This window comes from Dermacentor albipictus, unplaced genomic scaffold (assembly GCF_038994185.2).
Source record: "Dermacentor albipictus isolate Rhodes 1998 colony unplaced genomic scaffold, USDA_Dalb.pri_finalv2 scaffold_17, whole genome shotgun sequence".
In the NCBI taxonomy this organism is placed as follows: Eukaryota; Metazoa; Arthropoda; class Arachnida; order Ixodida; family Ixodidae; genus Dermacentor; species Dermacentor albipictus.
In genome coordinates, this window is record NW_027225571.1 from 9797800 (window position 1) to 9825414 (window position 27615).

At 47.8% G+C, this 27615-nt stretch overlaps 2 protein-coding genes and 1 pseudogene across 2 annotated transcripts; all 3 read right to left on the bottom strand.

Moving 5' to 3' along the window:
* Positions 1-1036: 1036 nt before the first annotated feature.
* LOC139052018 (arylsulfatase I-like) lies at positions 1037-21565 on the bottom strand. Its single transcript, XM_070529087.1, has 3 exons — positions 21296-21565; positions 4442-4959; positions 1037-1637 (listed from the first exon to the last, which is right to left on the bottom strand). Exons 1-3 carry the CDS (start codon positions 21420-21422, stop codon positions 1368-1370), a joined length of 915 nt encoding a protein of 304 aa, XP_070385188.1. The 5' UTR covers positions 21423-21565; the 3' UTR covers positions 1037-1367.
* Positions 19688-20802, bottom strand: LOC139052038 (uncharacterized; annotated as a pseudogene).
* Positions 21566-26557: 4992 nt separating the features above from the next.
* LOC139052060 (CLIP-associating protein 2-like) lies at positions 26558-27352 on the bottom strand. Its single transcript, XM_070529129.1, has one exon. The coding sequence runs from the start codon at positions 27350-27352 to the stop codon at positions 26558-26560; it is 795 nt and encodes a 264-aa protein (XP_070385230.1).
* Positions 27353-27615: the final 263 nt, after the last annotated feature.

The following is a 27615-nucleotide window of genomic DNA, read 5'->3' on the forward strand; positions in this document are numbered from 1 at the left end:
CAGAATTGGAATAGAAAAGTTTGGAATAGTTTTACGTTATAGCGCCCCTGGAATCGTTTTGCACCAAATCTCGCCTCGCCTACCACCCCCCCCCCCTCCCCGCGAATGTATTGTGCCATTCAAAGCCACAGCTTTTCGATAATGCTTCGCCACCATATACTTTCTTAATCACATTCCAGGTTTCACAATGGGTTTTCTCCAGCCACACACATAAATCATAAATCTCTACAGAATTCCTGTTCCTCACGTGACTCATGTAACGTTTACCTAAGTGCGCCAACAAGCGAACAGTGAGTTGGTACACACAACCTTACCGCCTAGCGAGTTTACATGAACATTTATTCAAGCCTATTCAAGACTCTTCTGGCCACATACAGACCGATTCAATAACACAAATTTCTTAAGTTTAAATAACGTAAAATAACAAAATGTGTCCTTGAGCATTTCTGACACAGCATATATATTTAATAGGCGCTTGGGCAATTACTCAAGGTTTCCCTCTATAGGGGGGGGGGGGGGGGCTGGGCAGATCAGGACCCATAAGTAAAGACTGCTTATAGTCTAAATAAATGCTTTCTGCGCATCAACCCCTTATATGTTTTGTCAAGGGATAAAAGGGCTGTTTGTTGCTTAGACACCATTTTTGATTAATACTCTTCCGCTCTCTTATATTTAACTGACTCTTCGAAACATCTATGCAAAAATGGTTCGGATAACATACATTGTCAAAACCACACGTTTCGTAGATTAGATCAACAGAGTGCGCAGCTTGAACAGCACATTGGTGCTGCAACGGCCCTATGCTCAGCGTATGTGCTTATTAGCGCAGCTGCATGAGACACCCTGGAAAACTGTACAAGGTGCGCACACTTAGCGCATGAAAAGAACCACGCCCCGCTAGACGAACACGGCGTCGAATCATTTTGTACGTTGCACCAAGCGATACAGTTGTGACTCTCCAAATCACTTAAAGGTGGTGAATGTCTGCACTCGCAGTTTTAGTTGCACCAAGCGATACAGTTGTGACTCTCCAAATCACTTAAAGGTGGTGAATGTCTGCACTCGTAGTTTTAGTCATGAACCGGTGTGGTGGCGTAGGGACTTTGGTGTTGCGATGCTAAGCCCGAGGGTGCGGGATGAAATCCTTGCCCCGGCGGCCGCATTCCGATGTGGGAGAAATGCAAAATCACTCGTGTACCGTGCATTGAGATCACAATAAAGAACCCCAGGTGGTCAACTTGAATCAGAATTCCTCCCGTTGCAGCGAGCCTCGTGATCGAAATGATGGTTTTGATACGCAACACCCGAGAATGTATTTTACTTTTGTATTTCGAGTAATGAGCTACCGAAAAGTTCGAAAAAAGGTCTTATGGCCTAAGCACGAGACAACTAATTAAGATGGCCACTACAGTCAACGCGACGAGGAGTAAATATGTTGACGCATATGTCAAGATTCCACGACTTGGCGACTTCCCCTTGCATTCACACTCGTGGTAGGAAGTCTGCTTCACTTCCTCCCAGGGCCCCCAGGAACAGTTGTTGACCTCGGGAAACCCCCTTGGGTTCGTGTCGTGTTCCTTCGGCCGCACTGCAACAGCTGCGTAGAACTCAAGCTTCTCCAATAGGTTGGCGACCACCTGCGAAGCACGAGGGTCATGATGTTTTCAACCAGCCCGTCAATATAGAGCCAACGCAACATAGAACTGACGTACGTTACACCATATTTCCCTATGAAAAAAAGGAAGTTATATAAAATGTTTGCTTCCAAAACAACTATGACGAAATACGATTTGTGCAAAACTAGGCCACCACACATCTAAATGATACGTAGACGACGTATGCATAATCGGCTCTCAGAGTGGTTCACTGACGTACAATGTCTCTGGTACTCAAACAGGGGCGTGGAAGGCCACACAAATTTCATTATAATAGTGAAAGCAACATACTATTATACCGGATCTTTTCTTTTTGTTTACAAATGCAGAAAATGTAAAAATAATAAAGCAGCATATATCGCGGTGACTGATTTGATAAAGTTTCTCAGAAACATAACACTTTGAAGCTATCCCGTCTCAATTTAATCCTCTTTTTTATGACTGGAAAAAAAGCTTTCGCAACCAACTTCTGACAATTCGTTTGTGCTAATAATTATTGATCGCCTATGTGTCCAGTTAACTCAGGTGTAGCACAGGAGACTCTCCTCAGCCCTCTCATTTTTATTCACCTGAACGAGTTTACCTTTTTCCATATAACACTCGTATATGTGCAGACGAGTGCGTTCTCTAGCGTCGTATACTTGAAAGCTTACAACATTCAATTCATCCTCCCTTAACCTGTATTCAATTATGGTGTGAGAACTGGTTATTGTGCTTAAACGTAAAAATCCGGACAAATCTGATTACACCGCAGACTACCTTACCAGCCGCACTAGTACTCCATTGTCCGACTCCACATGCTGAGAAGATAGCATTTAGGCATTTAGTCAGTTCTTTTCAACGTCGTCATGTTAATCAAAGCCTGGAACTACACTGACTTGCAGCACAAGTCGACGAGGAAAATGTACTGTGGTCTGTGAACTGCGAAGTAGACGCTGCGAAATATGAATTGGATACGTTCATGGGTACTCTACAGGGTGTTTCACGTAACTTGGCCAATCTTTAAAAATATGCAAAAGGCTACGCACCTGGACTGAACGAAAGTATTGCTGTTATAGTATTGCATCGAAAGTATTCCATCGTGTAGATGAAATACCTGGTGCATATACCGCGTGACATAGCCATGCTATGGCTTCAACGCCGGCCACTGAGTAGATATTATTGAGCCTGGCGGGCCGCTTTCGGATCCGGTTGCTCAGAAGGATAACAGTGCGCATGCGCACTCGGACGAGCTTCTGAACACTATCAGTACATTACGTTGTTTGATGCGCGTGCCCTCCCTCCCGCCGTGTTCGGCAGAACGCACGAAATGATGCACCCGAACGAACTTAGGCATTCCTCCATATCTGGTGGAGCATTTGACAGTTAAGTTGAATGACACTTGGCGGCAGTAGGGCAGGAAGCGAAAGCGTCACGAATACTCACATGTCCAGCCGTTTCCGGCTACTTACACTCGTTTTTTAAAGCGAAAGCCCTACTACGCCACGTATTTCAAGATCATCGCATCGCAATGAACTTGACCCGCCGGAGCGCGAGTGTGGCAAGTGTGACGTCAAGCCACGTGATCCGCTGTGCAGAGGCGTTAAAGGTGCCTTCGCCTTGAGACCCTCCGCTGCAGCACCATGGGACTAGGAGAGAGTTAAAAGACTGCTTCGCCGGCACTTGTTTGCTCAACCATGCCATGAATGGTGCGCCGGCTGGGCCGTCTGCGCGTGCGCTTCAGCGCTAGCGACATGCTGAATCCAATCATCTGGTAGATATTGCTAGATGGCAGGCTGCGAATTCTCAAGCAAAGACAAAGTTGCCTGCTGAAACACCGGAGCAAAGAGAGGCCAGATTAGCACGTTATAGAGAAACTTACCGAGCGCATAAGCGTGCCAAGATCTAAGCTACTGCAACCGCCGCCGTTGCTCAGCAAGACGATCAACAAGGAGAAGGATACGAAGCCGTGTATGCAAGCAATGACACTCATAAAAAACATTTGATGAAACCTACCCTTCGGCTAGCGGCAAGCTCGACTGCTACGGCCAGGTTTCACAGCGACTTCACGGAGAAACCCTCCGGTAGCGTGTGTAACGTGTGTTAAATACTGTGGCCTAACTTTTTTGAAACACTGTGTGCATAGCCTTTGCGAAACCAAGCCAAACAGCCCTTTCGCTCGTGTTTACTAGGTTTACAAAAGTTAAACCTCAGCCAATTCTTTATATGTTCAATTGATGGCTAGTGCTACGCATTCTAGGCATGGCGAGGTATAGTTAAATATGATTTTCGTGTTAATACGACATCCAGAAGTAACCTTGTATTTAAAACGTGACCTACCAAAGGTCAAACACTTTTCTCAAACATTTGTAGCCTCATCAATTGGACCCATCAAAGGAGAGTGTAAATCGGTGGGAATGAGGTGCTCGAAAGGTGTTTCCTTATCTTAGGAAAAGAAAGGATGGTATAACATTGTTTGCAAGGACGCAACTAACCTAATCACTCTTCCTTCACCCACAATCACGTGAAACTTTTAAGGAAGTTTGGCACATGTAAGCCTAGCCGGTGACATAATTCTTAACACAAGCTCACATTTAAAAACTCTGTCAACGCTGATCCAGAGGGACGAGAAATAAATATGTTCTAGGTCAGGGTCTGCTCTGTATACTTTTAAAGAATAATCATGAAGGAATGCAGTAAAGAACTTAATAAAAATCGCTAGAAAACTAGTACAAGTCGCCTTCTAATACACCATAGGAATTTCAATCTTAGACTGTGGTACCGGCATCGGTGGCTCCTTTCCTTACCGACGGCCGCTGTGTTGCCAGATTGATCACCTCGCATGGGTCGCGGGACAGATCGAAGAGGTAAGTGCCCTGGGAAAGCCCGACTGCAGAGACAGAAACGTTTGCCAAATCGCAATGCACCATGGCTTGCTGACGCCATCCTTCAGGAGCGATGAACAAACCATCTTCGCCATGTAATATCTGCAGTGCCTTCCACGACAGCGACGATGTCATCCGCGAGTCGAGGTAAGCCGCCGCAGTGTTTACGTCGTGACACCAAGGCTGCTTATTTCCGGGCGTTGGGACATGTTGTTGAAGCCCGGGGTCTTTGAAGGGAATAATCTTCTGACGCCCCTCAGGCTTCTCTATCAAAACGAGCTTGTAGTCGCCATCTCGGTAGGCCGACAGACCGGAGTCTCTGTCGCTGTTTACAAGAAACTCACGGCGAGGCCAAGACTCCGTTTCGCTGCTCTTCGCTGCTGACAAAGCCGGCCACAAGTTGAGCCCATCGATGGCACCCAAGTCGGAGACCTTGCCACCTGGAGTTAGGGTGAAATGAAAAACGTGCATTTACGTTGTTCTCGCACTACAGCAAAATCCTACAGTTAGTGCAAAACATTCTGCTATCCTACACTGTTTCAGATCTTTGGTTTCAGCGCATTGGATTTAGGGTTTGCATGTACGCAAACGAACAGTGTGACAATTTTTTCTCCGTTATCGTTACTTAAGCCCACCGTTATTATAGTGCGCTCAATATATGACGCATTATATAACGTTATCAGATCGCGAGCTTTCTAAATTGATCTAATAATATACTTTTCATCTTTCGAAATTAAGGTGGTCTGACATAAAACAGTATCCTACCACTACTTTTTCAAAATCTTTATTATGACTTTATTGTGGGGCAACTAATGGCAAACCTATAAGAACTAAATCTATGAGCACTATATATTCGATCTTAAAAATATAGGGCTTTACGTGCATAACCACGGTCTCATTAGAGGCACACCATAGCACGAGACTCCGGATTAATTTTCACCACCTGGGGTTCTTTAAGACACACCTAAATCAAGTACAAGGGTGTTTGTGCATTTCACCTCCATCGAAATGCGGCTTCCGTGGCCGGGATTTGATCGCGTGACCTCGTCCTTAGCAACACCACACCAAAGCAACTAAGCAACCACGGCAGGTATAGTCGAACTTGTCTTCCCACACTGTCCTCATCTGACTGTTGACTTAGGCAGCCCGACATAACAGAGACGGAGAGGAAGAAAACACAAACAAATCCCATCTTACTCATTCCTTAACCCTTTCGAAGGTCGCTCGCCAACTCTTCTCTAAACCGCCTCAGCGTAACCAGATAAGATCAGATGACAAGATTGTTGATAAAAAAGCTGCAGTTGCCCCGGAAGGTGAAGCACCGATTGCGATAGCATATTAGTAGAGTGCTATGCGAAGTAAGGATAGCAGTTTTATCGGCCGTACAAACTTGTAAACATTGGCTTGCCAAATTACTAAATTAACAATTATATAATGTGTAAGCGCGACTGAACGAGGACGCGGAAAGAAACATACCCAGCAACAGCGCTGCCTCTGTGGGTCTGTTTCTTTGAACTTCCTCGTTCAGTCACGCTTACACATTCGATCATGGATTCAAACCAACCAGCCCATGAACGTGTTTAGCTAATTTAACATAGTGTCACGTGCGCACCGGTAAACATGAAAACATCTCTCTCCATGAACGCGGAAACTCGCTATCAATATGCTGGAGTGGGTAATCGCAGCAGCTGTAGCGGTCGAATTGACATTCGTGAATACCTCGCTTCAACGCCAACCAGACGTCGTAAGCACAGCGCATACGAAGAGACCGGAACTGCGCATGCCCTACAAACATCCCAGATTGATTTGAAGATAGGGCAAGTGCGGGGGCGTGCGTTGGCCACATCGCAGAACATCGCCAGCCACAGGGCTCGAGGAGGTTTCTGTTAGGCTGATTAATGAACTAGGACCAACAAGTAAGAAAACTCCGGTGAAAGCAGTGGAAAAATCTTGAACAGATAAACGAATACCAGACAGTTGGCGACAAAGTAGAATGAACTTAATTTATAAAGGTAACGGGGAGAACAACAAAATTCACTCCTATAGACCGTTGACCACAACATCGGTAATATACAGACTAGGAATGCAGGCAATCAAATTAAAGCTTCAAGTATCGGCAGAGAATAATGACATTTTGGGAGAACTTCAAAATAGCTTCAGAATAGGTAGGCGTTTAGATGACAACTTATTTGTTCTTACTCAGTGTATTGAAATATCAAAAGTAGAAAGCAGACCATTATAGGTGGCTTTTTTAGACATTACAGGAGCCTATGACAACGTAGACCGCAACATTTTGTGGGATATTCTGGAAGGGGAAGGCTTAGGTGACGATTTTCTACAGCTTTTGAGATATTCACCTAGAAAATACCACTTGCGTTGAATGGGAAGGGATGAGGAGCGAGGAGAAAGTTCATATAAACAAGGGACTGAGGCAGGGGTGCCTTTTATCCCCACTGCTGTTTATGATGTACACGGTGAGGATGGAGAGCGCTCTAGAAGGAAGTAATATCGGTTTTAATCTCTCATACAAACAGGCGGGTACAGTAGCAGAGCAGCAGCTTCCAGGTTTATTTTATACGGACGATATGGTGTTGCTAGATAACAAGCAAAGCGCTTTGCAATGTCTGGCGAATATCTGTGCACAGGAAGGCAACAATTTAGGTTTGAAATTTAGTGTTAGAAAATCAGGTGTTATGTAATTGAATGAAAACAGTGAACAGACTCGGTACTCAGTACTCACCTACGGGGCAGAAACCTGGAGGCTTACGAAAAGGGTTCTACTCAAATTGAGGACGACGCAACGAGCTATGGAACGAAGAATGATAGGTGTAACGTTAAGGGATAAGAAACGAGCAGATTGGGTGAGGGAACAAACGCGAGTTAATCACATCTTAGCTGAAATCAAGAAAAAGAAATGGGCATGGGCAGGACATGAAATGAGGAGGGAAGATAACCGATGGTCATTAAGGGTTACGGACTGGATTCCAACGGAAGGGAAGCGTAGCAGGGGCCGGCAGAAAGTTAGGTGGGCGGATGAGATTAAGAAGTTTACAGGGGCGACATGGCCACAATTAGTACATGACCGGGGTTGTTGGAGAAGTATGGGAGAGGCCTTGGCCCTGCAGTGGGCGTAACCAGGCTGATGATGAGTGAACAGACAGTGGCGATACAGGGCCGGGAAGTACCTCGGGTAACAGACTATAAATACCTTGGTATATGCGTAAACGAAGGCAATATGTATATGGAAACACAAAAAAAACAATAACAGTGAAGGGGAAGAGAAATGCAGCCATAATGAAGCACAGAGCGCTACGGGGATACAATAGGTACGAGGTGCTCTGAGGTATGTGGAAAGGTGTAATGGTTCCAGGACTTACTTTTAGAATAGCGGTTATTTGCTCTAAATCAGGGGTACAATCACGACTCGATGTGAACCACAGGTCAGTGGGTCGCATCGCATTGGGCGCTCACGGGAAGACTACAAATGAAGCTGTGCAGGGTGATATAGGCTGGACTAGTTTTGAAGCGAGGGAAGCTCGCAGTAAAATTGAGTATGAAGAACGACTGAGGAATATGGAAGAAAGTAAATGGGCACGCAGAGTGATGAAGTATCTGTAGAGGAAAAGCATTGATTCACAGTGTAGGAAAAGAACTAAGAAGCTTACCAGCAAGTATGCGGCCTGTAGGGTGGGCAGCACAGCAACAAAAAACATCAAGGGGAAAGTCAAAGATGCCGAAATAATCTGATGGGTGGCGGCAATGGATAATGAACCTGCCATAAGAACTACTTAAGAGGAAAAAACGAAATCAGGAAAGAAATAATTTATGATAACTCACAGGGAAGCTCATTACTCTTCGTAGCGAGATCGAGATGCCTTAGAACAAGCACCTATAAAGCGAGATATAAGAAAGAAGAAGCATGTGCTTGCTGCGGTAAAGCTAGGGAAAGTATGGAGCATATATATATCAAAACGTTTATTTAAAAGAAAAAAAAATGCAGAAAGCGAGTGGGTGGAGCCCCTAGTCCAGGGCCCCACTGGCTTGAGCGGTCCGCCGTGCTTGGTCGAGGAGCGCTAGCTGCATCTCGCGATCCTCGCTGGCGAGCCAAGTCTCCCACTGCTCCCTTCCGGAAAGTTTGCCGGCTATTTTTGGTGTATTAATTTTGGGTGGCCTGTTCTAGCAGTCCCACGTAATGTGGGCGAGAGTTGGCCGGCCTGAGCACCAAGGACAGCGAACGCTGTACAGCGTTGGGTGAATGGCATTTTGCAACTAAAGGTTTGGAAATGTGTGCGTCTGTATTCTGCGCCAGTCATAAGAATCCTGCCTGGATAGGTCAGGGTGTGGTGCACTGTACTTTCTTCGCTCGTGCCGCTGGTGCTCAAGGATGTCTCGTGGTAAGAAGGGGTTTTCGTCAGAGTGGTCGACCGCTCGGCTGACAAAAGCATGAGCTGCGCCGTCCGTTTTTTCATTGTCCTCGAGTCCTGCGTGACCCGGGCACCAGATGATCATGTGTTTATGCGTTAGGCTGGATCCTAATACGTGAGTGGTGCTGTGTGGTAGCCTCCCGGTGAGGAATAGTCTACATGCGACTTGGGAATCTGTAAGAGTTATCGACGATTGCCCCAGAGCGTCCTTAGTTTTAATAGCTAGCGCGATGGCTGAAGCTTCTGCGGTATTCGCAGATGCAACTCTAGCCGTGGCGCAAGTCACAAGCCCTTGATTTGCGGCCACTCCTACAACTGCGAGGGCGTATTTGTAAGCACCACATCGAGCGACATCTGTGTAGACTGTGCCCGGGTTTCCACCGAATTGCTGCATTAACTTTCGAGCTCGAGCACTTCTACGTCCCCGGTGGTATTTTGGACTCATGTTCTTAGGGATTGGGGCTACTATGATCCTTTCACGAAGGACTCTGGGCAGAGATTCGGGTTCTTCTCCCGCATACTGTGGACGAGTAGGGTAACCCACGCGGCAAAGTAATTTTCTGCCAGAGGAGGTTAAGCTAAGCCGATCCCTTTGCGATATGAGCGTCGCTTCCCGTAGCTCCTAGTAGTTATTGTGAATACCGAGGGCCAGCAGGCGTTCAGTAGGGGTTCCCTGTGGTAGGCCGAGAGCCGCTTTGTACGACGTTCTAATCAACGCATCTAGGGCCTTTAGGTCTGTATTCGTGGGGCCCTAGAAAGGGAGGCTATATGTGAGACGACAGCACAAAAGCCTGAACAAGCCGGATCATCTCTGTTTCCTTGAAATTTTTTCGGTGATAAGTTACTCTACGGATCATACGGGAGACCTGTTTCACCGTAGTCCTAAGGGTTTTAATCGTGTGGTCTTTCTTGTTTGTTGCTTTGCAGCCACAGTCCGAGGAGTCGCATTTTTGGACCTCCTTTATCTGGCTGTCTCCTAGAAAGAGGTTCACCGGCTCGTGAGTTTGACGGCCTCGACCTCGTATCCTGATAAATTCTGATTTATCGGGAGCGCAGCTCATTCCACTGCTGCGAGCGAAGGTTTCAACAACGGTCGCTGCTTCTTGCAGGATTTCTTCTTTTTGTCCTAACGAGCCACTGGTTGCCCATAGGGTAATATCGTCTGCATATATCGCGTACCCTAGCCCAGGTATGACGTCGAGTGTTTTGGCTAAGCGTCTCATGCCGATATTGAAAAGAAGGGGGGAGAGTATCGCCCCTTGCGGTGTACCTCTATTGGGCATGGGAAAAGGGTCTGAGCGCGTAGTGCCAATGCCTATTGTCGCGATGCGAGAGGTAAGGAAAGAGCGGGCGTAATCATAGATTCTTTGTCCACAACCGAGGTCACTTAGCTCAGATAAAATAAGTTCATGTGAAATAGTGTCGAATGCGCTTTTTAAATCAAGAGCCAGGACGAGATGTTCCGCACCAACCGTGGTGTTGCATAGAACTTCTTCGCGAAGTAGCTGGAAAATATCTTGAGTCGACAAATGTTGGCGAAAGCCGAATATGTTAGCGGGAAATAGGTTGCGGTCTTCAATGTAAGACGTGAGACATGTGTGGATCACCTTCTCAAATAATTTGCCAAGACAGGAGGTTAGTGATATCGGCCTGAGATTTTGTAGATCATGAGGTTTTCCTGCTTTCGGAATAAGCACGATTTTGGCCTCCTTCCACTGTTGTGGAACTACGCCCCTCTCCCATATCTGTTCAATAAATACCGGGTAAGCTGTTCTAGGTGCTCGTCGCTCAGGTTCCGGATCATAGCATTTGTGAGCTGATCTGGTCCTGGAGCAGTATGTCTCTTCGCAGCTTGCGCTGCCGCGAAGAGTTCTGCTTTAGTTATCGGAGCATCTAGCACTGCGTTTTCTTGCCCTTGGTATGGCAAGGTGCATGAGGGAGTGATTATTGCTCCTACATATTTCTCTTTAAGCTTAACTGTGGAGCATGTTTTATTAGAACGTTAAGACGCCTACCCAGTGGTCGATTTATTCACCACTGGCCTCCTTGAAGCCCTTGGTTTCAGCGAGAGCAGTGGAAAAGTAAACAAGTCTGGCAATGGGGATTAGTAAGGGGCGATTGGAGGATTGGGGGAATGAATGTAGGGAAAGGACAAAAAACGGAGACGTACAAAAGCACAGTGTGCAATAGGGGATCAGAAAATTAGGTTGTTGGAGTTCATAGTGTTTTTTTTTTATTGTTAACCTAGGTAGGACACTACGCAGTATAATAGCAAGAGTTTGGTGGCGCAACGCACCGCCCCATTCCAAAGAGGGCGGTCATAACATCCATTCATCTATCTAGCAGATCACGTTCAAGTTACCGCGCCAGCACGGCCGCGCCGCAAGCAGCAGCCGCCGGAGTAGCATGCCCCCATCCAACGCGCTGCCCCATCCCGCCCGTCGCCTCACATCAATGCCTCGCGCGCGACAGGAGAGGGCGCGTTTACGGCCATGTTGTTTCGGCCCGCCTTCCTCAGCCACAAACGCGAGACTGAGCAACACCCTCTAGAGAAGCTTAAGGCCTTAGCTCTCTCCCCTTGAGATCCCACGATGAGGCGGATTGCTAAAAATACGGATAGCTGCTCAAGAGTTGTGTCGCAGATGCACCGTGCGGAAACTTCTTGTTTTCTTGTGAGAACGAGCATGCATGTATTTTAAAAGAAATTTGACCGCTAGAAAGTAATAGGAGCAAAACATTTGTTTACACCATCCAGTTTCATGTTGCGGTTGCACTACATAGGAGCAATACACCTATTTGTTCTGGAGTTTAGTGGCTTTCGTTTTTTTTCTTATCGGCAGCGTCGAGAAGTTTCACACTTAGCTTGCCAAAATAGTTCTTCAGCAAAACGTTCGTGCTGCACGGGAGGATGTGTTTTAGTACAACTTCGCTCGTGGGACTATTTCCACAGGCGCTCAAGTCAGATTGCCCTTCGTTAGCCAGCAATTACAGCGTCAGCTTCGTGATGACCTGGCCTTGTTCGGGCATTAGTAGCAGTTCTGGCTGCATAGGGAGCTGCTCTACGACAACGTAGCTGTGAGCAATAGCGTTACGTGCAAAGATCAATGGGTACACCAGACCTCCTCGGTCCAACTGCTTCACGAGATCGTAATGTTCACGGGCGGCAGAGACTGTGAGCGTCTAATCCGCAGTCAACGCCTCCGTGCCTTTCGCGCAATTCAACTTGTTCAGGGTTTCGTACACTCCATATCCTGCAAAGTAGACAAGGATCGGAAGGACGTCCTGCATCTTGAACAGAAGCTCGCTGCTTACAGCAACGTTGCAGCTTGGATGTAGTGCCTCTACCAGCTTGCATACACATTCCCACTGCTGGTCAGTGGAAACCGTAGGCAAGGTGCTCTGCAGGCACAGCACGTTTTGGACTTCATAAATCGGCCTAATGGAAACGTGATACCGCGCACCTGCCAGTTGCCTATACTGTCCAAACCGATCTTCTAGGCAGTCAGTCTGCATCATCCCAAAAAGGACATACCACAGCCCAAGCTCTTCGAAGCGGCACCTAGCAAGCTGAACAAGCGTATAGTGTTGCGATGCCGACTTCACGAACCTCGACCACAGTTACTATTGGATAGCGTGGCGTTGTCGGCAGACAGCAGGCGTCCGGTAGACGATGGCAACCAGGCAGGGACGAGACGATTTCTAGTGCGAAGCTTGCACTGTTTATACAATAGTTGGTGAAGGATATAGAAGAAGAGAATAAATGACTCAAAAAGTACACTGCGGCACCATTTAAGTAGGCCCGGTAAAATCCTACGCGGGATCTTGCTCACGTTAACGTCACGTGTCATCCACTGAGTCTGGTCGGCGATGGGCGGCTGATCCTATTTCCTAGGCGACGTTGGACGTGCTTGCCCCCTCTGGCGGCAACCCGCGGAGTCTGGTCGGCGATGGGCGACTGATCTTTTCACCTAGGTGACGTTGCACGTGCTTGCCTCCTCAGGAGGTAACCCGCGGGTCCTGTTTGTTTCGCGGAAAGGGTATCTCCTAGAGTCAAACAGTTCGCGGAAAGGGTGCTACCCTAGAGTCACACAGTTTGTGAAAAGGGCTCTCCCCTAAGTCGCACAATTGGTGGGAATGGTCCTACCCTAGAGTCGCATACACACAAAGGGGCCTGTAATCAGTGCGGGGTGCCTGCCAGACCGGCAACTACCCGAGACAACCATACCAAATTAGGGATCCATCCTCCGTTTCGATCAGGCATGGTGTTCGAGCATCCCTTTTTCCTGGGGTGTCACACGCCAACCGTAATAGCGTCTCCGGCTGGGGAGGAAGATCCCGACGCATAGGGGCCATCAGCCACGGGGCGAGGGATCGGCGTTTCAGCAGCAGAATTTCCCTCCGGGGTGACGAACCTTTGGTTTGTAGCTTGTAGATTCTATGGAGTCGTTCATGAGTCCTCGTGGGGCTCTTGTATGCCTTTCTCCCTGGTCCGGTCTGGTGAAACTGGACTTGCGAAGCGGTCTCGCAACTATTCGTCTCCTGTTTGGGCAAGCAATCACTCCAGAACAGTGCCGGACCCACAGCCACAAAGCAAGCTTGCACAAGGCCACGCTCCCCCAATACACACCAGGCTTTACAAAAAAAGAAAACCCGCTACTGCTTTCCCATCCCTTTCGCGCGTCCTCCCCCCCCCCTCCTAAACACTAAAAACATCATTTCCTGAAGGCGTTAAGACGTGTTTACTAAAATCATGTAACAATCAACTACAACTTCGCGATAATAAAAAAATGTTTGAAAAAAATGCCATGGAAACCAGAGTGAGCATGAGGCTTTCGCTACTCCAGGAGCAACGACTCAGACCGTCGGCATGCCGTTAGGTTTAACCTTTTTGTAGCGGATATCGAATGTGTTCTGTAGAAGAGCCAAGCTCCAGCGAAAAAGACAGTCGTTTCTCGTAGACATGGACTGCAGTCATATGAGGGGACAGTGGTCAGTCTCTATGGTGAACCTTGAACCAGCGATATTGTAAACTAGCTTCTGCGCTGCCCATACCACGCAGGCGCATTTCTTTTCTGATGCACAGTATGCTTCCTCACGAACTCAAAGGTTTCTACTGGCGTACAGTACGGGGTGTTCATTTTCGTCATCTCTCTTTTGACAAAGCACCACCCCCATAGCCCGGTCGCTTGCATAACATTGAAGAAATGGCTTAGAGTAATCGAGTACGTTCAACACTGGCTGACTCGTTGGTGCTTTCTTCAGCATACTAAAGGCCTTTTCTTTTGCGTCATCCCTTTCCACCGTTCGCGGTTCTGTTTTTCTGAGAGCCCCTGTGAGAGAACCTACAATCTTGGAATAACGGGGGATATATCTTTGGTAATAACCTGACAAACGAAGGAATTACCTGATGTCCCGCTTGGTGCGTTGTTGCGGGAAGCTGTCTATTGCGGCCAGTTTAACCTCGCAAGGCCGACGATAGCCTTGCCCTATTACATGACCTAGATAAGCTATTTCCGCGCGCCCCAATGGGCATTTCGGAGCCTTGACAGTAAAGTTGGCCTCTCGTAGACAACACAACACGGTTCGCAAGTGTTGCATATGGCCCGCCCATGATGAAGGAAAGAGTGCTATGGCATCAAGATACTGAACTGCAAAGTCCTCCATTTCCCGTAGCACCTGGTCCGTAAGGATAGAGAAACAACAGGGAGCATTCTTCAATCCAAAGCTCAGGACTTTCGACAAAAAGGTTCCCAACGGGGAAATAAACGCCCCAAGCCTGCTTGCCCTTTCGGTGAACGGAACCTGCCAGTACCCTCTGATTAAATCGAGCGTAGAGATGAAATTAGCGCTGCTGACTCTCTCAAGCCCTTCCGTAATATGCGGTATTGGGTAGGTCTGGTCCTTCGCGATTAAGTTGAGCCTGCGGTAATCGATACATGGCCGCGGCTCCTTTTCTGGGACCTCAACCAAGATAAGAGGCGAGGTATAATCACTGTCTCCTGGCTCGATTACACCTAGCTCTAACATCTTGTTTATTTCAGCGGCCATGACTTGACGCTGAGGGGAAACGCGATAAGCTTTCGAACAAACTGCATCTGATGAGGTTAACTTGATATCGTGAACGATCGCAGTGGTCCTGCCTGGTGTGTCCAAAAATATGTCTTTGAATTCAAACACGAGTTCCCTCAGTTCGGCCCTAGGATTCAACTCCGCCTGCAGTACTCGCTTGTCCATGGTCTCGTGAATGTCTTTTGCCCCCTTTATTGATGTTAACTACTGAAAGTCGACAGGCATCTACTCAGGTTAGTTAAGCGACATGTTCACAATGGCCTCCCTCTGCCGGTAGGGTTTAAGTAAATTGCTTTGGTACACTTATGGTCTCCTTCGTTTTCCCGGTACCGTGATTACGTAGTTTGTATAAGATAATTTCTGAATTAGGTCAACCGGTCCTTCCCATTGAGCCTGTAGTTTGTTTTTCAATGAGGGTGTCAGGATCATTACCTTTTCCCCAACTTCAAAGCGTCACGTTTCGAGCTGTCCTGTCATAGTAATGCTTAGCATTGCTTTGAGCCTTGCGCATTCCCTGCCTTGCTAATTCTTGAGATGTGTGCAGTCGGTCTAACAGCTCTAGCACGTAGGGCACAACCAAAATGTCGTCCGCTCGTCATTCCCAGTCTTCTCGAACAATATGAAGAGGGAACCGCAGGCAGCGACCATAAACGATCTCTGAAGGTGAAAAACCTGTTGACTCGTGCGGTGCAGTTCGAAGCACGAACATCGCTGCCGGCAAGCAAACCTCTCAATCGCCTTTGTGTTCATAACAAAGGGCTCGCAAAAGCCGGTTGATGACTGAGTAGACTTTCTCCACCACGTTTGAGTGGGAACTGTACATAGAGCTATGAATAATTCTAATACCGAACGTTTCCAGAAACGTCCAGGTCAGTGTTCTCGTAAAGACGGATCCTTGATCTGACTGGATTTCTGCGGGAAACCCCACTCTCGCGAAGGTAGACAAAAGCGCGTTGATGATCTCCCCCGAGCTTAGTTCTTTGAGGGGCACCGCCTCTGGGAATTTCGTTGCGGGGTATAGTACATTGAGAATATGCCGATAGCCAACTGCGTTGCAGGATGTGGCCCCACTGTGTGTATTATGAGCCAGCGAAACGGCTCCGTGGTAATCGGCTCCGTGATCATTGTCGCTTTAGCCTTATCTTCAGGCTTGCCTATGCGTAGACATGTGTCGCAGCTTCTCACGAATGCTCTGCCTTCCCAAAAGCGGCCGGGTCTGTAAAATTCCTGCAGTAAGCGGTTCTTTGTTATCCGAATGCCCAGATGTCCTGTCAAAAAGCCCCCGTGGACCAGGCGCAGGAGCTGCTAACGATAGGGACGCGGCACCACGAGTTGGTCGAATTACACTCCCTTTCGACTAGCGTACTTTCTATATAGGACGCCTGCCCTCTTGTAGAACGTTCCGTTCTGTTTGGCCACACCTTCTTTCGCGCCTGGCCTTAGGTTCCGCAGGGTGGAATCTTTTTCCTGTTCAGCAATCAATGCGGCAGGGCTCACATTTAATAACTTTCTTCTGCATTCGGCCTCTCGAGAAATTTCAGGCTCCGGTGCTTTCTTGACCTCTTCAGTAGCTAGTGTACCTTCTGCAATATCCCCTATAGGGCTGTCCTGTTTGGTGCTGATTGGCGAGTCCTCCGTAAAACCTGTTTCCTCCACCACTGCACATTTGTACACCGCCTTGGCGGCGAGCTCCCTTGCCTTGGAACGAGTTAAGGCCTGTACTATTCCCTCACTCAAACCGATTCCCCTACGTCGTAGCAAATACTCGGATTTCTTAGAAAACCAATATGGATACTGTGATGGGAGAGGTGCCGAGACGGCGGGTTCAATGTCCACGACTCTAAAAGTGCCTTCGATGCGAATCTTTGCCACAGAGAGACAAACACTGGAGTCCTCTACGGCTTGCAGTATCCAAGCACAATGTACCGTGAACTGGCTTTCCTCTACATACGACGGCGGCACCACGTCCATTTTTTGGCTGCCGATTCGCGAAGCACCCGACACGGTTTGCCGTTTACCATGAGGTCTCGAAGGCACGGTTTTAGCATGTTTACATTTTCCTCGCTAGTACTTAGTGCCATGACCACTAGTTTGAGATTTCTGCACCCCACGGAGATATGCCCCGTTTGCTGGCAGTTGTAGCAAATTAGTGGTTTCTTTGCCTCGAAAGCTTTTTTCTTTCGCCTTTATGCCCTCTGTTCGGGTGACTCGTCCGTTCCCTTGCTGTTGTTGTCACTATTTATCCCCGAATCTGACCTTTAATTGATTTATACTGACTCGACTTTGACCATCACTCTGGCTTGCGGAGTCTGTATTTATTCATCTCCTTCTTGGGAGCTTCTTTGCCTTCGAACGCACGGCGAGTTATGTACTCCTCAGCGGGATCGGCCGCTCTCGTGATAGTGTCCATGCATCGCCTATCCTGAACCCAATACGTGATGTTTTCTGGCAGCCGGTGGCAGAACTGTTCTAATGCAACGCGCTGCAGTGTCATTTCGGCGTCGCCGAATGCACCCTCTTCTCTGAGCCATTCTTTCAGGTTTACCTCTAAGGTGTATGCTAAATCTGAGTATGACCCACTTTTGGTCTTCTTGACCTCCCCGAATATTCGCCTGAATGCTTCTGCTGATAATCCATACTTTTTAAGCAGGCTCGCTTTCATTTTATCGAACTTCATTGCTTCTTTCCCCATGCGGGCAATGATATCAGCTACCTCACGTAGCAGCAACGTAAGCAAGCGTTGCAGCCATTTTGCCTTCTCACCCGCACGCTCAAACTGCACCAGAAAAATACATATGCCCCCTCCTACTGCGTAAGCTGCCATCAAGTCTGTAATTCGGTGATCGCTTTTTCGTGCCTCTGTGCTAGGTCTTTCAGTATTTTGATCCATCAGAAACTCAATATCTAGGCGCCTCATTTCGAGTGTCACACGGTCGCGCTCTTCTTTGGCCTCACATGCTGCCCGCTCGCGCTCTTCTTTTTCTTTTAGGCACTTATGCTCTTCCTCCTTATCCGCAATGCTCCCTAGGCGTTCCTTCAGTTCATCGTCGTCTGCCATGATCGCTTCGATCGCCTCAATGATCTCTGACTTTCTTTTCGATTCTGCAATTTGGTGGTTCAACGCTCTGGCCAAGTTAAACAATTCCGGCTTCTTAAGTGCCTTCAAGTTCATGCCTGCCCTTAGTGCTGCTAACTTTTCACTCTATAACAACTTCAATGTATTCAAAACTTCCGTAAACGGTTAAAGAAAAATGAATGCTTTGTACTTCTGCCCAATATACCTAAAGCCAAGTGATATCTGAGCGGAGAAAAGCCATGCACTCACCATATGCGGTCATGAATCCTGACACCTTCCTTTCGAACGTTGTTACGAGGACAAAGAGGAGACGATCTCTTAGATGTCGTCCAAAGTTGGGGTACGTTGGGTATTAAAGAGTACGTTGTGGGGTCACTTAAATAGGCCCGCTGAAATCGTAGGCGGCACCTTGCTCACGTCAACGTCACGTGACATTCACTGAGTCTGGTCGGGGATGGGCGGCTGATCCTTTCTCCTAGGCGACGTTTCACGTGTTTGCCTCCTCTGGCGACAACCCGCGGGTCTTGTTTGGTTTGCGAAAAGGGTCTCCTCTAGAGTCGGACAGTTCGCGGAAAGGGTGCTCCCCTAGAATCACACAGTTTGTGAAAAGGGTTCTCCCCTAGAGTCGCACAGTTCGTGAAAACGGTTCTCCCCTAGAGTCACACACACACAAAGGGGCCTGTAATCAGTGCAGGGACTGCCAGACCGGCAACCACTCGAGACAACCATACCAAATTAGGAATCTATCCTCCGTTTTGGTTAGGCATGATCTTTGAGCATCCTTTTTGCCCCGGGTGTTACACGCCAAGCGTAACAATGGGTAGTGTGTTCGAGAGCAGCGTGAGCCGCCATTGTCAGAGTACCCTTGTCAAGGCCTTTGTTTTCCCACTCATCCAGCCATTTCAAAAGCATGTGCAAGAAGTCGATTTTTGGATTGTTGTCAACGGAGAACTCTGGTTGTTGGAACTGGTCTCTCAGCCGTTTTCTCTTGCACGGAGTTTTCAACTTTAGAATTTTCCACCACTTGAGTTTGTTCTCAATGAATGTAGCAGTGGCCTCAAAAGAGAGTAGGCTGTGCTTTGCTCCAAGATCACATAACGCTTCAGGTAAGGAAATAATTGAATATTTGTAAGGCAAGCTTTACGTTCTGACTTTCAATATTCGAAAGGCAGAAGGCTTTTCTCTACAGCCCATAGCCACGTTTCAACAGCTGGTCATACTGTTTGCTGTGAAGATCCTTGATTGTCGTAAATAAGGCTGTTTGATTGCGCTTAGACTGGCGCGCATCTGATCGGATCTCAGGGAAGTAGCAGCAAACTTGGTCATTCTTCTGGTTGATCCATTTATTTCGTATGCATTTTAGTATGTGTCCCGGGTGTATAACAAAGAACAGCGGCCTTGCAGGGTCTGACGGGCGTTGATACACAATTCTGTTAGACGGAGGCGATTCGAAGAGGGACATCGCTTTATGTTCACAGACTTGTCGCTCACGACGCACACAACTCGGTAACCAATATTTTCCATCCCGCAAATAACATATTTAACCCTCTTGTGCAGGAACCTTACCTCTACTCTGTGCAGTGGCACGATGTGCGCAAGTTATTTGAATATGCACGTCAGGCTGCGCACCATGAGAACATGCGCACAGTTTGCAGCTTCATTTTCAGCGCCGGTAATATTGCCCCCTTTGTAGTCAAAGTTGGGTTTTATATGTATTTCGTCTCCCATAACTGTGACAAAGCGCTGGTCATCTTTCAGGTCAAGAATTTTTCTCGTCATGTAACGGAGGTATGCTTTGCTCTGATGCTCTTGTTGAGGGCTTATGCCATAGGACAAGCACACTGGTCTGATCGTCATAGGATGCAGCAAGGTCATGCTGCCATGGCTGCATATGTAAGCATGCGCATGGGGTGATATAGTGAAAAGAATGCAGCAGAACACCACGAAATCAGCAGAGTATCGTCCGAGCTGTTTTATCGATAGGTACCTAGCGACTTGTTCTTTCAAAAATGGACTGCAGTCGGCGTCGTCTTCTGCTTGGGACGTCGAAAACTGATACAGGAGTAAACAAACAGCCTCGCGAATTTTTGCCACTGAGTTGCACATCTGATCACAGTCCCACTTCCCGTTGCCTTCAAAGAGTTCCACGATACCCCTTTTACCGTTAGCAATTTCGGGAACGCACAGATTTGTGCCTAGCTTTCTTAAAGCCGCTTTCATAACATGTAGCATCACACTGGCCTTCTTTCACGCAAACAGAGTATTTGGGCCACGATGCTTCATCGTCGACGATGTGAATGAGAAGAAACGTTTCATTTTTTTTTCTATTACGTCCGAAAACTGCACCGCTTGGTTCCTCAAGTGGTTGGTAAGCTCACTCAAAGAAGTTCCTTTATCCTCCTCGCGTGCTCTTTTAAACGCCCCGTTGGGTTTAGCGACGGTTTTCTGGAGGGTAGCATGCTCTATGCGCGCGCGCTTATAGAGTCAGGGTCTTCCGTTTACGCAGCTTTCCTAGCCATGTAGCTCGGACAAATCGGGAACTTCGACGGCACAGCGTCCGGCCGAAGGCGCACATAGAGGCACTAAGATAGTGGCACTGTGATGGTGTGGCGAGTGGCTTGATCGGTATGCGAGGCTACTGGGATAATGTCCTCCTCCGTGAAGTTCAAACCGCATACCTTGAAATAAACTTTACCTCCAATGAGCAAACCCATGGGCACTTTACATATAGAAGTGCGGCTTGTGAGCCATCTACAGCTCTATGTATATCTTCTTTCAATGAAATTGTAGCAGCACCAACGAGGCAATGCACTGACAGATGGGACAGAGCTACCACCGACGCCGTCCGCGTTCTCCGCGTTCACGCCAAACGAGCGCAATTTACGATATGCAATTGCGCAAACACAAGTCAACGCAAATCTACAACAGGAACCTGTTGTATCAAAAACGTTGCGTGATGGAGAAGAGGCAGCGACTTCCGACGCTACACGACGAGTGAGCCCAACTCTCCTTCCCGTGTCTAAACTTGCCGAGCCGCCGTCACAGACGCTCGGTGCAGTTAGGGAAACTGCGCGCGTTCAGCGTGAACGCGGAGAAACGCGGATGGAACGCGGACGACGTCGGCGGTAGCTCTGTCCCATCTTTCGGTGTGTTGCCTTGTTGGTGCTGCTACAAAATAACAATGCTATACCAAAAAATTAAGCTTACCCTGGAATTCTCGGTGACCGAAAGGTTTTCCTGCGTCACATCGCGTATTCAAGCATTCCTCAGTGTTTCTTTCCTCAGAAATTAGAACACGGGCACCTTCGTTTCCCCGGCGTAGTTGCCGCGGCATTGCGGTACACAGCCCTTTTCACGTCATTTCAGTGTCCTTCCTTTCACATTTCTAAAGTTCGCAGACACGGAAACACTCACAGCTACACGCAAAACACGAGTAACTGAACGGAGAAGAGATGCACGTCCACAAAGACGCGCCGGGGAATGTCAGTGCCGCGGGACAGCAGGGTGTCTTTTCAGCCGAACGTATGGTACATCGACATCGCCATGACTGGGCGAACTATTTTGCCACCACATGCGACCGCCCCATCTGCGGACGTAGTACGAGTGGAAAGGGCGAAAAACTAAGGCCTTCTCCCTTTCCAGTTGGTGTTGGATTGAGCCGCGTTCGCCAGCTCAACCTCGCACGGTATCGCTCGCACATCCGGCAAACGGCGCGAGGGACAATTTTGACGCCCTTTGACTTTGTACGGAACCTGACGGTGACGCCAACGGCATTAATGCGTCTCAAGTGTCCATATACTTGCTATCGCAATAAAAACTGATATGGTTTATTTCCTGTGAGAGTGTACACAATTGCGCACAAACACCTCAGCAAGGGCACGCAGGGTGAGTGTAAAATTTTAGTTCCCTTTAAGAAAACCTTGATTTTACGCTTACTAATCTGCCAAAAGATTAAATTACAGAAATTTAAATCTGACTCTCTTGGCCTTGTAAGGCGTGTCAAGTGATAGGTTAACATAGGATTTTAATATAGCCAATCTGTAATAGATATGAAGTAAGGGTTCCTTCAGGTGTGGGTTCCTTTGGGGTTCCTGAATCATCTGGGCACGAAGGCCACATCACCGCAGCAGTTGCAAGTTCCCCTCCCTCGATATACTAGAGGCGCAGCTACCGCTTATCTGTCTTGCACCTGGCGTGGAGGCACGTGGTCACTCATAGAATGATCGACCACCGGGCGTCGCAGGCCACTTTCCACATCTTAGGCTGGTTTCTGATTGCAAACCTGCCTTTAACAAAAAAGGTGAGCGTTACTTTACGTCATACGCCAGAAAAGCCAGGGATAGGCAGCGCTACCGTAATCTAACAAATTATGAGAAGCAAGAATGGTTTGCTCGCTAACGCGCAAAGGAGGAGCTGCCATATAATGCTTCGCAACACGATGATTTCTCTTCAGAAAGTTCTGTCCTTCTTTTTTTTTCAATAACTGAAACGATGACTATGTTTTCCAATGTTTCCTCTGTTGATTGAATATGGTGTAATAAACTTCCTTGCATTGGAAGCAGTGCTCCTAAAATCTTTTGTTGTGCTGAGCGTAATTGAAATATGAAAATATCTTCCTCATGTTGAGCCTATGGCATAAACTAAAAGCTTGTAATATTAGAGAAGTGTTCATTTCGTTTAGAGATTTTTCCACATGCCATCAATTCAGGTCAGAATCTAGCGACTGGAAATTGGATATAAACTGTGGGGTTTCACGTTCCAAAACCATGACTTGATTATGAGGTACCCCGTAGTGAGGGATTCGGGAATAATGTTTACCGCGTTGGGTTCTTTAAATCGCACTCAATCCATGACACACTGGTGTTTTAGGATTTCACCCCCATCGAAATGCGGCCGCCGAGGCCGCGATTTGATCCCACACGTTTGGGCTTAGCAGCGCAATGAAATATTCACTACGCCACCACGGCAGATTGGAAGGGGGCAAGATGGACCAATGTACAAGTCTAGTGACACACCCTCCACCTCGCTGCAGAATCATATTGCTAACTAGTATCCGCTGCAAACTATTAGAATATTACACTGGGTGATCATTTTTAGGGTTTTCGGAATTTTCAAAAATCGCATGCAGCATAATTGCAGCATGCAGCATAATTCGTGTCCGTCTGCTGGATTCGTTGAAGAGATGGACATTATTAGCCCAAGAAATCGAAACACGTATTTAACTAAGTAATAAGAATAACTAATTACCTTGCTACTTAATTATTTCGTGGAAAATATTCTATTTTACGAATCGTAGCCGGTGAATTTCCAAGACGTTTCCACTTCAACTGCACGTCCAGGATGGCACAAGTTTCCAGATATTTCCCATAGTGTTGGACGAAATACATGCACGCGCACTCAACCACAAAATTGTACGGCGCACGAAATATGAGAAAAAGCTGAATATCTGCGCAGCCTCACCACGCAGCCTAGTATTTGCATTTGCAGTCTGTATCAGTACATGTGAACACCATTGTTTTGTTCAGTTTTAGTGACCACTGTTACAAGCTGCTCGGAAATTTAACGTTTCCTGAACTCCCGTGGTCGGCAAAGTCTTGTGGTTGACTGTACCAGTTATTTTGTGCTTCAGTGCATAAAACAGCGTTTTGTAAAGAGGTAGGTGGAACAGCGCATTTTTACGGCGAGTTTGATGGTGCACATCTCCATATTGGGCTTCATTCTGGAAATTCATTCCAAGTCGACACACCTTGCAATCTAACCAGCTACATTTTACAAATTTCAGTACGTGCCGTGAAGTAGTTAAGACGTTTTTTAGTTAATTGTTTAAAAAATGGAGTGTGTGTTTCGATTTCTCGTGCAAATAACCCCCGCCTCTATGAGTAATGTAGCTAAAGTTAGCCCATCCCCATATCACCGCCGATTCAGCTTCGCCCAGCCCCATATCATCGCATGGTTGGGATGGCCCACCCCCATATCCCCCCAAATGTGGGTTCTCCCACCCACGTATCATCCCGAAATCCAGCTGGCCCACCCCCCATATTCCCCCAAACTTAGGCTTATCCACCCCTGTATCACCTCAAATTTAGGTTGGGCCACCCCCATATCAGCCTAAAATTCAGCTTGGCTCATTACCATTTCACCCCAAATTTAGATTGGGACACTCCTATATAGCTACCAAATTCAACTTGGCCCATCCCTGGACCTCGCCCAAATTTATGCTGATGCCACTTTCAATTTCAAGTTGGCCACCCCAACCCAAACCTTTTTACAGTGACCTATGTATTCATGTGGGAAATGCGTTAAGTTTTTTGGCGTCACAGACACGATTTTGCACGACTTTGATACCAAATTGCTGGGGTACTCGCCAAAGAATGCTGCGCATTGAAAACAACTGCACCGAATGAGCGACGCCTTATGTTGATCCTAAATACTGACGGCTAGCCAAGCCAGCTTCTCTGTAGAGCGACCGGGGCAGGCACAGCACGGGACATTTATTCAAATGTTTTTTTTTTACGGCCACACCTACGGATTCACACCACTTGGCTGTAGGGAACACATTAACAGCAGCTATTAATCCACGCGCTGCACATCTTTTCCTACTTGGTGCATTTCTTATTTGGATGAATCTTTAGAAATAATTAACGTTCGGGCAGCGAGTCAGCTTAGCAGACCCTTTGTTCCGCACGAATGTTGCATAGGAATGTCACTGGCCACCGGATGGCATTGTGGCTTTTGTGGACCTGATTCGCTTGGAGTATGCGCCATTAAGGACAGGCGAAAGTAGAAGGAAACGCACCATCCAAAAGAACGCATTAAGAAAGGGCATTTTGTTCTCCCGGGTGGCACGCTACAAAGCACGAAATTTTTTTTTCATAACACAAAGCTATGCGCAAGCTTCTAGTTATGATGTCCAATGAATAAAATTTTCATAAAAGCGATGACATCGAATGAACACGACACTGCTATGTTTTAGGAAGGAAAAATTGTAAACATAATATTTCAAGAGAACCACTGGAAAACCAGAACCGAAAGCAAATCATGAGTTTTGTGTTTCTGCCGTCTGGTGGGAGACTATAAAACTAAGTCCTATGCGGATTTAAAAAAAAAAGAAACTGCGCCGCTGAAAAACCAGAACCGAAAGCAAATGTTGGGTTTTGTTTCTGCCATCTAGTGAAAGACTACACAACTAGGTCCTATGCGGCTTTAAAAGAAAGTGCGAAGCTGGAACGGAACCGCGTCCTACGCGACGCGGGACTAAAGGTGCGCGCGATTCTACTACTCGGCCACGGCTTCCGACGCTTCGCCCAGTGGTACGCTCATCATTTTATAGATACCAGGTGAAGTTTCACGACAGCGTTAAAAAAAAACGCTTTTTGGGAACAGTGTTACGCCATGTGTGGAGAGTCGGGATAGGCATCAATCGGAAGCTGAGTCTCCGGACTACATACGCTGCACTGGGTATTACGATAGACGCCGTAGTTTAATAACAGGGACAGTTCTCGCCTCGAAAATCGAGTACAAATTTTCGTCGTTTCCATAGGCTTCCATTGCTAAATCTTTAACCGCTGTGGGAACAAAATTCTTACGTGCCATAGAGTGACCACTGCATTTGTCTCGTGTGGATTGTCTTCCAGAACACGTCTGTCACCTGGCTTTTTTGATAATCGACCTGCAGCTTTTGTTATTCGCGAAAAACCCGCTCGTTCCATTGAAAACGCGCTAGCTTCGTGCCGGGGCCGCTTGGGGCGCTAGTGGGTACGTGTCCACTAAAGCTGGATATGATGCGTTTACGTTTGAGGGCAAACGTTAATCAAAACTGTCTACTAGTTACAGACAGCTTCGCTGTAAAACTTGCCTAATGGGGCAAAAGTAGGTGTAGCACTGGTGAAGCAGTCAGCCTGTTGATCGCTTACATGGCCTAATGTGGGTGAGCGTTAAGTGTAACTGGCCTGAAGCTCGGTGCGCGAACACGAGTGTCACGGCAAAATTCATAAGTTGTGAGCATGCTTTGCGCGCAGTTGCCAACTCTTGCACCACCGCAACCTGCTTGCGCAAATATTCCGCCTTGCTGAGTTATAGTTAAATCTTGGCGAAAATAATGCGACATTGATAGGCATTTGCACACATTTACAAATTTTAATACCCCAGAAAATAACACAAGGGTAGCCCATGAAAGTCACCAACTTGTTCACATAAAAGTGGAGCACTGCCCCCCCCCCTCGCAGCAACTGAAATGGAAACCTGAAGATATGCACTTTGCAGCTTAATGGGCTATAGTCACACGCTCGAAGAAATTAAAAAAAAACACACGACACAATAAACAAAGTTCATGTTTCCGTTGCTGCAGCAAGCAAAGTCCAGCACGGGACCACTGTTTTCGCCAGAGCAGCAGCAACGCGAGTAGCCCAGCCCATAGGCACACGTTGACTTGGTAGGTGCCGTTTCCTCCCCGCCCCCCACACGCCCACTTTACAGTTTAATGTTGGTAGATGCTGCAGTCGAAGACGAGCCAGTTGCACTTTCGCTGCTGTTTCGCTGCGCCCTCTTGATGTAGAGATTAAGAAGCGCCATCTTAGATCTCGTCAGGGAAGCCACGTGTGGATGCATCAGTTCAGTGCCGACCACGCCATGCAGCGTCACCATACAGAACACTGCCGCCTTCCGCACCGCACTGGCATTGTGGTCATACGCCTTCTTCAAGAGTGGCATCGTCTGCGGTAGAAGCTGGACAGTTACAGCTTTCGGATGCACTTCCGTCAGTCGGGAGATGACCCTCATCGCAGCGACGACGACGCCTTGCACGTGCGACTCACCGGTGACCGCGTGCAGGTGTCGCACTGTCTCCTCGGGTGGTAGCGCCGCAGCAGCCTCCAGGGCGCACAGCTCGGCCGCTCGGCTCACCTCTCTCTCAGGTTGCTTGAGTGCGGTGAAGATCTTGAGCAAGGTGAGCTCAGAATAACTGTGGAACCTTTGCGGCTGCCTCTTCAACAATTTAGCCAACGCGCGCAGTGCAGCCACCTTTACTGGCACCTCTTGGTCCTCCAGTTCCTTCACCAAGCAGCCGAGCATGTTCCTGAAGTGGTTTTCCCACATCTCTGGTGAGCCATCCTTAGTGAGGGGCACGAGCTCAGACAACGCCTGCTCGCGATGCTCTGCGCTGCTGTTGGGGTTCTCCAGTACGGCAACGATGATGCTGAGGACTTCTTGAGATGCTCGCCCGATCCCGTGCACACCGGTTTCGCCAGGAGATTGCGAGCTCGCCATGCGGTTGACGTGCGTGGCCTCGCGGTTGCCGGTCGGACGCTGCTGTTGGTCGCGCAGATCTTCACGGCTCCTCCCAGTTCTGGGCGGCCAGCTGCAGTTTGCGGCCGCAGTAGCTTCGCGCGTTCGAGAAGCAGGGCTTGATGCACGCAGCAGCTAGTCAATCTCCCGGCACGTGTCGAACGCCAGTCGGTCGGTGATGATGATGACGATGATGGCCTCATGGTATGGCTCATACCCACACTGGGGGATTGGCCAACAATTGC